The sequence below is a fragment of the Anarhichas minor genome, unplaced genomic scaffold, assembly GCF_050575085.1.
Source record: "Anarhichas minor isolate MPS153535 unplaced genomic scaffold, ASM5057508v1 ptg000045l, whole genome shotgun sequence".
Classification (NCBI taxonomy): Eukaryota; Metazoa; Chordata; class Actinopteri; order Perciformes; family Anarhichadidae; genus Anarhichas; species Anarhichas minor.
Genome location: NW_027466491.1, coordinates 260,001 through 270,795, shown reverse-complemented (window position 1 = coordinate 270,795; position 10,795 = coordinate 260,001). Strand labels below are relative to the sequence as shown.

Genomic DNA, 10,795 nt, shown 5'->3' with positions numbered 1-10,795 from the left:
CGCTGTACCCGGGGCAGAGAGCTGGGATCCACTTGGCGTGCGGCTCTCGAGACGGAGGACGTAACCAAACTCCTCCCCCTTCCTGAGCTATACCAATCCAATGGAGGGGGAGGGGGGCAACCTGACTCACTACTCAAGGGAATAAACAACAATAATAATAGCAATAGACATGGATGGATACTATTTGATTTTTATTTTTTCTGTGAGGGAAATATATTCTTTAATCAACTTAATGTTTTCAACTTCACACCTTTTTAAATTTTTTTTTCAGGCATTTCATTTTTGGTCAGTTCTTTGTTTTGTAATTTTTTGTATTCGTTATTTAATTTAATCTATTTTTAAAATTTAACATCAGATCTTTCAAGGACAATATGCAGCCTGTTCTTTTAAGAATTATATCCTGTCTACTGCCACAGATTACAATTTGGAGCCATAAAAAAAAAATCAAAAAAAATCAGGCCATTCAATTCAATTTGAACGTCCTTCTGATATTTCCAATTGAAATGACAAGATGACGCACTGAAGGTGTATGCAAATAAAGGAACGTGGCTGCCACCTTGTGGTCAATTATTGTGATTGCACTTTAGGGCTCATTGATGTAATGAGTCTTCTTCACCAGCAGATGACCACTTACTAAATTGCTGTGTCACAATTTAATACTACATACTATTTGTATGCAGTATACTACTGTTTTTAAGCGTTAGTATGCAAAAAAAGAAGTAAAAATGGATGTTAAACATTCAGATGTGATAAAAGCCTGTAGCTACTCTGAGCACATCGTCATTTATTTGAAGGGGCTGAAACCTAAAATGGTGTAAATTCTGATGGTGAACAAACACACAAGGCCCATTTCTTTCGAGGTTGCACTGTATTGTTTTTATTAACAAGAAAATACATCTTCATCTTTCAACATAAAGTGTCCTTAGCACATGATTTTTTTTATACAGATGACCTTTATGCCGATGTACCTCTCTTGGTTCTAAGGTTAAAGAATACGGATTCCTACACATGCACAATGAGATCCAAAGAAAGGAAGTTCCAGAAGTTAAAAATATAAAATAGTTATATGTCTGGGAGTTTTGATTGAGAACTGTAATTCTGTAAGTAATTACAAAGTGTAGTAATCCCCGGCTTTGAGAACTACTGTACTCGTGGTCACATTTTCCTTCTTATTATCCCAGTTCATACACCACATGTACAGTAAATCCCAATTCACACACCACCACGTGGCTCTGATAAAATAATGTCACATGCACCGTCAACACAACTATAAAAATGATCAATTATCGAACCAGAGGGGAACCTGTATGACCCGGCCACATGTATTCATTGTCTTCATAACCGCCATAAGAGATGCTTTATCATACATAATGGATACATTCAATTGATTACTTACAAAAGGGAATCTAGGAGGGGAACATTTCAGTATCAAAGTTGTGTCAGTTAGGGTGTCGTTACAGTACACTGCGGGGTATAGCCACTGAAGGCCTAACTTCATTGCTGAGTAAGCTATCTGAACTGCTTCCTGAACGGGGTAAGAAATAATGAGGTGCCATGTTAAAAGATCTTTATCTTGTAGTTAGCCCAGAACCACCTTCAGACATGAAAAAGACAACTATGTTTTGGGAATATTGTACCTGCAATAACTATTTTTGGCCACCTGGGGGCAGCAGAAACTAGCTTTACACTAACAAGCTAGCATAAGCTGAATGCTAACTAGCTGATATTGCTAACTTGTTAGCAAACAATGGCCTGTCTTATGTGCAGCCTACGCTATCCACGCATCCAGCAGACACAGAGCAACATTAGCGTTCCTTTTGAAGTCGTGTAAATCCAATATCCAATACTCTTTTAGCGCATATTTGTTGACCAACCAACTCATGAGGCAAATATCTGGCTATTTAGCTTCTAGCTACATGTTCAACTCGCCCCATGTTCACTAGTTTTCTAACTTTGTCTGTTTGGTGTGCTAAGCAGGTACAGTACCGAGCTTGAATAATCATTAGAGAGAACAAGCAGTAACCAAATATCCTTATTGCGTAACTCAAACCATAAGAAAATAGATAAAAAACACAATTTTGGCAGAAAAAAAAGATAAAGATCTAAGATCTCATGCTTCACGCTTCACCGAAGCGTGAAGCATGCTGGGAAAATGGCACCTCGTCATTCATTATCCCATCCTCAAGACGAACTAGTTGTATTTCTGACTCTTTTCTTTAACTATTAAAGCTACGGTCGTGCCTATGGATGTCAGACACCGTCTGCTCTTGAGCTGACCTCACTAGACAGACTCGTGTGTCATTCAGCGGCTCGTCCGGCCTCCTGTCAACCGAGTCTGACTGACTAGGACAACTTATGTCAGGTCACAAACTCCAGTGCTGAACGCTGTTGAAAAAGGCCTGCCAGTGTGATGCTCTCTTGCGAGGCGAAATAAAAGTAAAAATATAATATTTTTGCAGTCCAGATTATAATACAAGACCATCAGAGAGCATTCCAGTTATTATTACCCCTTAAGATATTAAAGGTGCGTTAAAATTTATATTTCTAATTAGTTATTTTTTCAGTCACATTTTGGTGGGGGGGGGGGGGGGAATAAAATCTATATTTGTCCTTCTCTAACCTAGCAGCCATCATCCTGAGCAGAGCAGGGCTGCTTCCAAATGGACACGAGTCCTTCTTGAACTGTACACTAAAAGCCAAAAAAGGGGGAGGTTGCAAACGTCTCAATGGGGGCACAAAGATGTTGCACTTTGGATGCAGCCCCAGCTCAGACTAATAACAAAAAGGCCTGAGGGAGACGTGTGCACTCGACTATTTACATCACGGGTTCCACAACAAAGCAGTTGGCGCAGGTGCATTTACCTGAAACCGGTACTCATTTACTCATCTCTCTGCAGACAATAACAAAGGCAAAGGTGTGGTTTCAAACACAGCAGCGCACTTGTTTGCACTCTGCGGATGATGTGACTGATTGTCCGTTCTATGTTCTATGTCAACCAATAACAAAATAGTGGTGTTCCCAAAAAACGAAAAAAAAAAAAAAAAAAAAAAAAAAAAAAAAAAAAAAAAAAGCGAGATGACTTCGATATTACACCGTGGCAGTCGCTCAAGCTTCAGATTGAGTCCTGCGTGTGGTGCAAATACATTCAGATTCCACCATAGTCATGGTCCAAAAGTGCTTACACACATTTAATTGCAATTTTTTGGGGTGCTTTTTGCTTTTAAAATGCAGTGATAATTTGTATTTCTTGGTATCTTTAGGCCCAGTTCAATGCACAGAACCTTAGAAATTAAACTCCATAAACCATAATCCTCTCTTCTGTTTCCCTCAGTACAATCTGGCAAAACACACACACACGCGCGCACACACACACAGGTCTGTGAAAGCAGCCACAACCACAGCTTAGAACCACCACATGAGAACACACAGTACAGATGTACTTTTGTTGATCAGAACTAAAATGATGCTCATGTAACAAATCGCAGATTTCACAGTATCACAACTCCGGACGAGTTGCTGGTAACAAACACGTGATCTAAATGAGGGAAACCGATCGAATTCATTCCGTTCCTGCGCGTTTAGCCAAAGATGTATGCCGCCATTAGTGATGAGGCAACCGACGTGCTCAAGTGGCCAAAAATGAACCTGCCTGACTTCTAACTGTACTACTACTGAATATTAGCCCTATGTTGTCATACACTAATTAAATAAAACCCAGTAAGGCCTTGTGTATTTCATCATAATAACATGTGGAGTATTCTATATATTGAGTAAATTAGCATAACGTGTTAGCATATTGTCCTGTAGCATCCTGCCATAATGTGCACCCAAAAAGGACCCAGAGCACTGCTGACAAAGCAGACTCCCAGCAGGCATCTGGCACGCACAGCAGACGCACAAGTTTGTTTTGTGTCAACACAGAAGGGGGGGGGGGGGGGGGGGGCTTCACCAGGTGGCCAATGCTTGAACTTGTATCTGGCAGTTACATAGTCTGAATGGCTTCCTGCTCACCCATGTGCAGTACATGTGGGACTATTTATAGACTACCGGGGTCAGCTTGCTCTTGGCTCCTGTTCTTTTGAAGAGGGCCTCCGTAGCTAATTGTGTTTGTTTAATAAACCAGAAAGCTATAATTCTGGGGTCAGAGCCGCGTCACTAAATCGCTCTAATAATAGACCCGGCGGTGGGCTCCGTGGTTTTCTTCTTTGCCGTCTGCAACTGAGCCCACGTCTGTGGTTGAGGGTCCTAACGAGGGCTGAGATGACGTATAAGGAGAGGGATTGTACTGCGACTAGACACACAGAACCAAACAAAGGCATATCGTGACATCAGAAAAAAAAAAAATAGTCTCTTTTGACCTCTCAAAAAAACGAAGAGGTAACATTGAGTTCAGTAAAAACTAAAATCGAAAATTATGACAAATGTGGATCCTGCACAACCCAGTACACCGGGTGTGGAATACTGCTGCGGACATCGTTATGCGTTTCTACATTTAAAAGTTTTCCAGCGAAATAAATGCAGCCATCACCTGATTTCACTGTGAGCTGCCACAACAAATGGAAACAGCCCTCTAAAAGCAGATTAAAGTGCTATAAAACAAAACAAATAAATTATCTCGGTTAATTTGGATTTTCTTTTTCTTAATAAATGACGTGCGCTAAAAACCACTTTCTTTTAAAATCTACGACCGAGCAATGCGCCCCGATGTGCGCAAGAAGAGGGGATAATACTGGTGAATCCACTTCACTCTCCTCCCCTCCCTCCACCTCTCAAAAGGAGGGATGGAAAGAAGAGGGAAGAGGAGGGAAGGAGAGCTGAAAGACTGGCATGAAGAGCCTCTGCTGCTTCAACAGGAGAGGCTCGGAGCGAGAGAGGAAAATCTAAACAAGCAAAAGAAAAGAAACTAAGCCTGAAGATAAAACCAACAAACCCCGACAGATTTCTTATTCTTTCATTGCCTCTATGTCTCTCAAAGAACCCCCCCTCTCTCCTTGACTCTTTACCCCCTCTGGGCCTCCCCTCCCCCCGCCCTCCCCCTCCTCTCACTCCTCGGCTGTTTTGAGGACAGAGTCGTCTCCCAGGATCTTGCAGAGCTCGTTGAGGCGATGCTGCATCTCGGGGATGCCGGCCAGCTGGGTCTCCAGCCGCTGCTTCTCCTCGGTGAGGGAGAGACGCGTCGCCGTGTCCAGCTGCTCGAAGCGCCAGCCTCCCTCCCCGTCGAACTGGAGCAGGTGGGTGTGGTACTTCCTGGGGGGGGCGAAGAGGAAGGACTTGAGGTGTGGAGAGAGGGACCGGCGTGTGCACATCGAGTTTACAACTTTACGGTGGGTCGAATCGTAGGAAAACTCTTATTTCACAAAAAAAGCTGAGCTTCTCTCCACCACATTTCTGGAAGACAATGTAATACAATTCCTCTTTTATTTAATGGACTAGAAAGATCATCTGTGAGGCGTGTCTTACCACAGGGAGGGTCTGTGTGTGATGGAGAGCAGAGAGATGCCGGCGTCCTTAGCGGCCTGGAAAATCTTCCCCTCCACGTCGATGCTCACAGCGCTGGTACACTCATCCAGCAGCGCATACATAGGCCTGGTAAACAGGGGGGGGGGGCATTGTTTTAATAAGTGCTATCCGCCCAGTGAGCGACTAATGAGATTATGGTTTGATTAGCGAGATCATCCACATGTGCAAAGTAGCGTGTTAGCATGCACATTTTCTTTTTTGCTAACTAGAAATAAACAAAGCGTGCAGCTGAGGCTTGAGTGTCAAATCTCGACCCCGGTAGCGGGCGCCGGACTCCGGGGGGGAGAAACTGTCCGCTTGGTCTTACTTGTGGTAGAACATGCGCGCCATGCCCATCCTCTGCTTCTCGCCTCCTGACAACACGTCCTTCCAGTCCAGCTCAGCATCCCAGCCTGAACACAAAAGAAGACGTTACACAACCGCGAGAAACACTCACTGCACAACGCGGTCCCTTTAAAGACAGTGGATAAAGATGTTGAGAGCAGCTATTGCCATAATCCATATGAGGGGCGAAGATGTCCCAACCAGTATTTTAGAGCATGATGGGAAAACTCTGGAAGACATTAGGTCTCTTACATAAATAATCGAAATGTTAACAGACAGGTTATACAGACTGCTTCTATGAAGCCGTCATACCAACAGTGATGACAAAGGAGATGAGCAGCATGAGAGGCATGATGCTTTCTTAAAGGTTTAACCAGTCTGTGCAGACAGACGGCGGACAACCTTTCTGTGTGGCATTTGTTTTAGTTTCTTTCTAAGACTGAACAGGAAATTCTTTGCACTTATATTGCATGTGTGGCAACATCCATGAAGGGCGGTCCAGTGACTGCAATATGCGTGAGCTCGATCAAGACCCTTTTTTCCACAGTGCAGCCATTCATACGTTAAACCCTGGTGTGCAGCTCTAAGCTTCGTGGAGCTGTCGGCTCACAACAATAGGCCTGTTTGTTTGGTAATGAGAGGAGAGCGGCTGCCAATTAACCGCACACTCGAGTTTAGGCAATACGAGTAATGCCCGAGTGTTACAGCATCAAGAGTCTGGCTTTTGCACGTACGTAACCTAGTTTGTTTGATCTCAGAAACACTTAGCTCTGCGGCTAAATTGTGCAGGGGGGAAAAGTTCTGCAAGCATTTTATTGATTTCAAAGTCAAACACTGGAGGAAGAAGCCAAAACCTGACCCGCTGTCAAGTACTCGATTCTGATGTGTCGGATGGTTTTGTCTAGTTATCGTGTCTAGCTGATTGTTAGTTTTGTCTGGTGGTTATTTGGTCAATTTTGACTAGTTTATGGTTATTTTGTCCGCATTATTTCTTAATTTGCCTGATGGTTATTTGTACTAGATGATGTTTGGTTCTTCCATGATGCTTCATCGGTCTAGTTATTTCATCTGGTTGGTGATTATCTTGTCTGATGGTTAGCTTGTCTAGTTTAAGGAGGTTTAGGAAAGTGTTACCTGAGCTATTTTAGTTTTTTCTAAATTCTTCAGTCTCCTCTTTTCCCTCAGAACACTCGGAGAGGTGTCTTCAGTACTGTCCTACCTCCTTCTCTGGTGACGATGTGGCAGAGGTTGACTATGTCCAAGATGGTGCCCAGGTCCTTGTCAGCGAGGCCTCTGGCAGCCATGTCCTCCACCGAGTCCGGGTAGATCACCTGGTCCCGCAGTGAACCTATGGACATGTATGGCCTGGAGAGAAACACACACACACACACACACACACACACACACACACACACACACACACACACACACACACACACACACACACACACACACACACACACACACACACACACACACACACACACACACACACACACACACACACACACACACACACACACACACACACACACACACACACACACACACACACATACAATCCACTGAGTGTTTCCTTTCAAACCCCTCATTTCATTAAGTGCTCCACACAGCTGACAACGTGTGTGTGTGTGTGTACAAAAGGAACATGTTTAGGAACAAGAACTGAGAGAGAAAGACACCCATTACACTCCTGATGCATCTATTGTAGATGCTGTGTTGGATTCTCTTACAGCTGCCAGGTGGCCGTCTCGTCCCGTGTATAAAATATTCACCGCTCTGCAGGAGCGAGTCAGCGGCTCCGAGGGACCATGGGTAAGATTACATTTGATAGTTTGTCTAAGATGGGTTCAGTTTAGTCCTCCCGCTACATTAAGGAGAGGATCAATCGCTCATCTTAACCCGTTAAGAGCATCGACGCCACGATTGCCCTTGTGTGTCATCAATACATGTTGCGTTTCAACGCTTCATGTTATTTATGGCTGCAATTCACAATTATTTTCACTCATCGAGTTGGTCCATAAAATGTCAGAGCCCACATTCATTACTTTTTTTATTCCTAAAAAGGTCAGTAGTGACTTTATTCTAGCTACCTTTCAGATCAAACCACTGGAGCAGGAGATGCACGGTGGGGACACATGGCTGATTCTGGTACACTGATGATGCTCAACTTAATGTCAAATGACGGGAAAAGTACAACAAAGAAATGTTGTAATTGAAAGTACTTGAAGCCTGGTCTGGGCGGTAAATATTTCACTGTGGCCAGAGCTCTGGTTTCTCTTTGTCGGCCCCACACACACACACACACAGGTCTTGTTACATGGTTTAGATTACTTGTAGGGCTCACCATTACAATAGTTAAGCAGTACAGTTGTTTTGTTACAACTCACAGCTGTGGGCTATTTATAAAAAAAAAAGTAAAGTGTGTGTTTGTGTGTGTATACCTCTGAGGAATGTAGAACATATGTTGGGGAGAAGGTTTGTACAGGCGGCCGCCGTAGACGGGCCACAAGCCGCTGAGGATCCTGAACAGAGAGCTTTTCCCACAGCCGTTAGGCCCCGTGATCAACAGGTGCATGCCCTCTTCCACCTGGAATAAAGAGGGACTCTGTTAATGCCCTGTACGGCGAGTCAAACCACAGTATAACTCAGACAAAATGTCTCCTCGGAGAGAACACACTGTATTTCAGTTATCTGTCTTGTCTCTGTATTTGAACCATTCTGAGCTTTAGCTTGAAGTCAGATCAAACTGTTGGGAGGTATCCTAAATATATATATTTACACTATGAGGAAAAAGGAGCGAGCAGCTGAACATTGACCCTTACATATAGTCTGAAACTTGTGGGCATTAGCACAGACTCTGCCATCTACCAGCTCAATGTCATCAGCTGTATAAACCTCAAATGAGCACTCACAACCAGACGGGTGCAGTATCACTGAGGTCTGATAGCATGAGCTGCTAGCGCTAGTTTAAAAAGCCATACCCTCTCTAGGATTAAGGACAACGGAAATGTTAAAAAAAAGTGTGACATTTCACTGTTTTGTCAGCGTTGATCTGTAATTTTAAGCGCCATAATACCCTCCCAGCCAAAAGGTGAGGGGAGCAAGACATCGTTAAAACCCAAAGGGTCCATCGGTTTCCTAACGAGACCACAGAGGACTCTTCAGAAATGTTAATAAACTCCACATAGACCGAAACAACCCTCGGGGAGTCTGACAGCGCCTGCAAATGCATCATGGGTAATGTTAAGTAGAGTTTGGTGCTAGAGATTAAATGACCATGTTGGTTGCTTTTTTTTAATCCGTTAGTCCATTTTAATAAGAAAAAGAGTGCAGCTATGAAGCGAAATGCTCAGAATACAGAGGACCAGAAGAGATGAGGGTGGAGCCGTCTCACCTTAACGTTCAGGCTAGACACTACCACGTCCCCACTCGGCGTGATAATTGGGACGTTCTCGCACACGATGCCCTTGTCCACGTCTATCACGTGACCTGAACAGAGAAAAGAGAGAAAGACACAGAGAGGGAAAAATAGAATGACGGTGAATGGAGAGCAGAAGTTGAGGATTAAACTCCGTTGATCCATAAGCGTGTGGATATAGATGGGATAATACTACAGAGTAGGAATTATGAGGTTAAAAATAAAAACAAAATCTCTTTACCACTTCACTTATCTCTTAGCTGAACTGTGCTCTCTAACAGGAGTTTGCTTTTGGGGTCAAATGGACATTTACACAAGGATGCATGTGCAATGACTCCAACCTTTGACCTCGATACTGTTGATTGTGTGTAATATCATATCTAGGAATTTCTGCTTATGCAAGTTGCCCCAGAAAGAGGGTTTGGCTTATTGCTTAAACTTTGGACAGAAAGTGTATCTTAAAACTGTTGCTAATGTTGGTGTTGGCGTAATGACTCATTTACTATAAGGTATCGGAAAATGCGAGACCTGATAGTGAAATGCGATGGGACTAACCAACCAAAGCCACTAGCTCGCCCCCTACTCCAGACAGCAGAAGTGGTAAAAGTTTGCCCAACATAGCAACAGTGACCACGTGCGTGTGTGTGCACGTGTGTGCGCGTGTGTGTGGTGAAGACCTATTTCTCTCTTTCGGTTGGTGTTAACACAGAAGGAGGTTTGGGCGTACAGCAGATCAGGCCTACCCTTTATCTCCAGCGGTCCGTCTATGTGCATCTCAGGCTTGCTCTTCTTCTCTGACCCCGTCTCTGTTGATAGAGAGGAGCGCTTGTAAACCCCTCTCTGGACGTCCTCAAACACCACGAACATGTCGTGGACCCGTGCAGTGTAGCCCGCCAGCTCTGTGACCTGTCCCGACAAACACAGAAGGGTCAAAGGTTATTGCGGGGTAAAGTCAGAGCAACCCGAGATAGGACCAGATACAGGTCCATGATACAGGTCCCGGTCATGTGCTGATGAAAAACTCACTGACTGTATGTGTGTGTGTTAAAGCAGTTGAGTAGATTCACTCATTTGAATAGTCATTACAATATGAGAAAAAAATATATATACACATATATTGAGTCACCTAAACAGTATATGTTGCCATTGAGAGTTGGTGAAAACTAGCAAGCGAACAGACAAGTTAGCAGTTAGCTTAAGGCTAAAATGGATAAATGTTTAATATCGATAGCTAAAAGTAAACAGTTCAAATAGTTAGCTAAGCTTAATGGACAAACTGTTGAAATAACTAAAAATAATGGGTGAAATAGTTAGCCAAAGTGACATATATAAGTCAAATATATATTTTAAAAGCAGTTGGCTTAAAAGCATGGATAGCTAAATGGTTGAAATAGTTAGCTAATAATAATGGATAGCTAGATGGTTTAGATAGTTAGCTTAAAGGAATAGATTTTGTAATAGTTGACTAAAAATGATAGCTAAATGGTTGAAATAGTTAGCGAAATGTGACGGATATATTGCTGAAACAG

General features: G+C 43.3%; 1 protein-coding gene across 2 annotated transcripts in view; it reads right to left on the bottom strand.

The window, feature by feature from the left end:
* Positions 1–849: 849 nt before the first annotated feature.
* The window catches only part of abcd2 (ATP-binding cassette, sub-family D (ALD), member 2), a 15,442-nt gene continuing 5,496 nt past the window's right edge, over positions 850–10,795 (bottom strand). The window contains exons 4-10 of one of the 2 annotated variants that reach the window (XM_076111626.1): positions 10,010–10,172; positions 9,243–9,337; positions 8,290–8,435; positions 7,065–7,210; positions 5,829–5,913; positions 5,462–5,587; positions 850–5,248 (exon numbers count right to left, since the gene is read on the bottom strand). In XM_076111626.1, the coding sequence (XP_075967741.1) occupies positions 5,044–5,248; positions 5,462–5,587; positions 5,829–5,913; positions 7,065–7,210; positions 8,290–8,435; positions 9,243–9,337; positions 10,010–10,172 (966 nt within the window). In that variant the 3' untranslated portion in view covers positions 850–5,043. The other variant, XM_076111628.1, reaches the window with a different exon arrangement.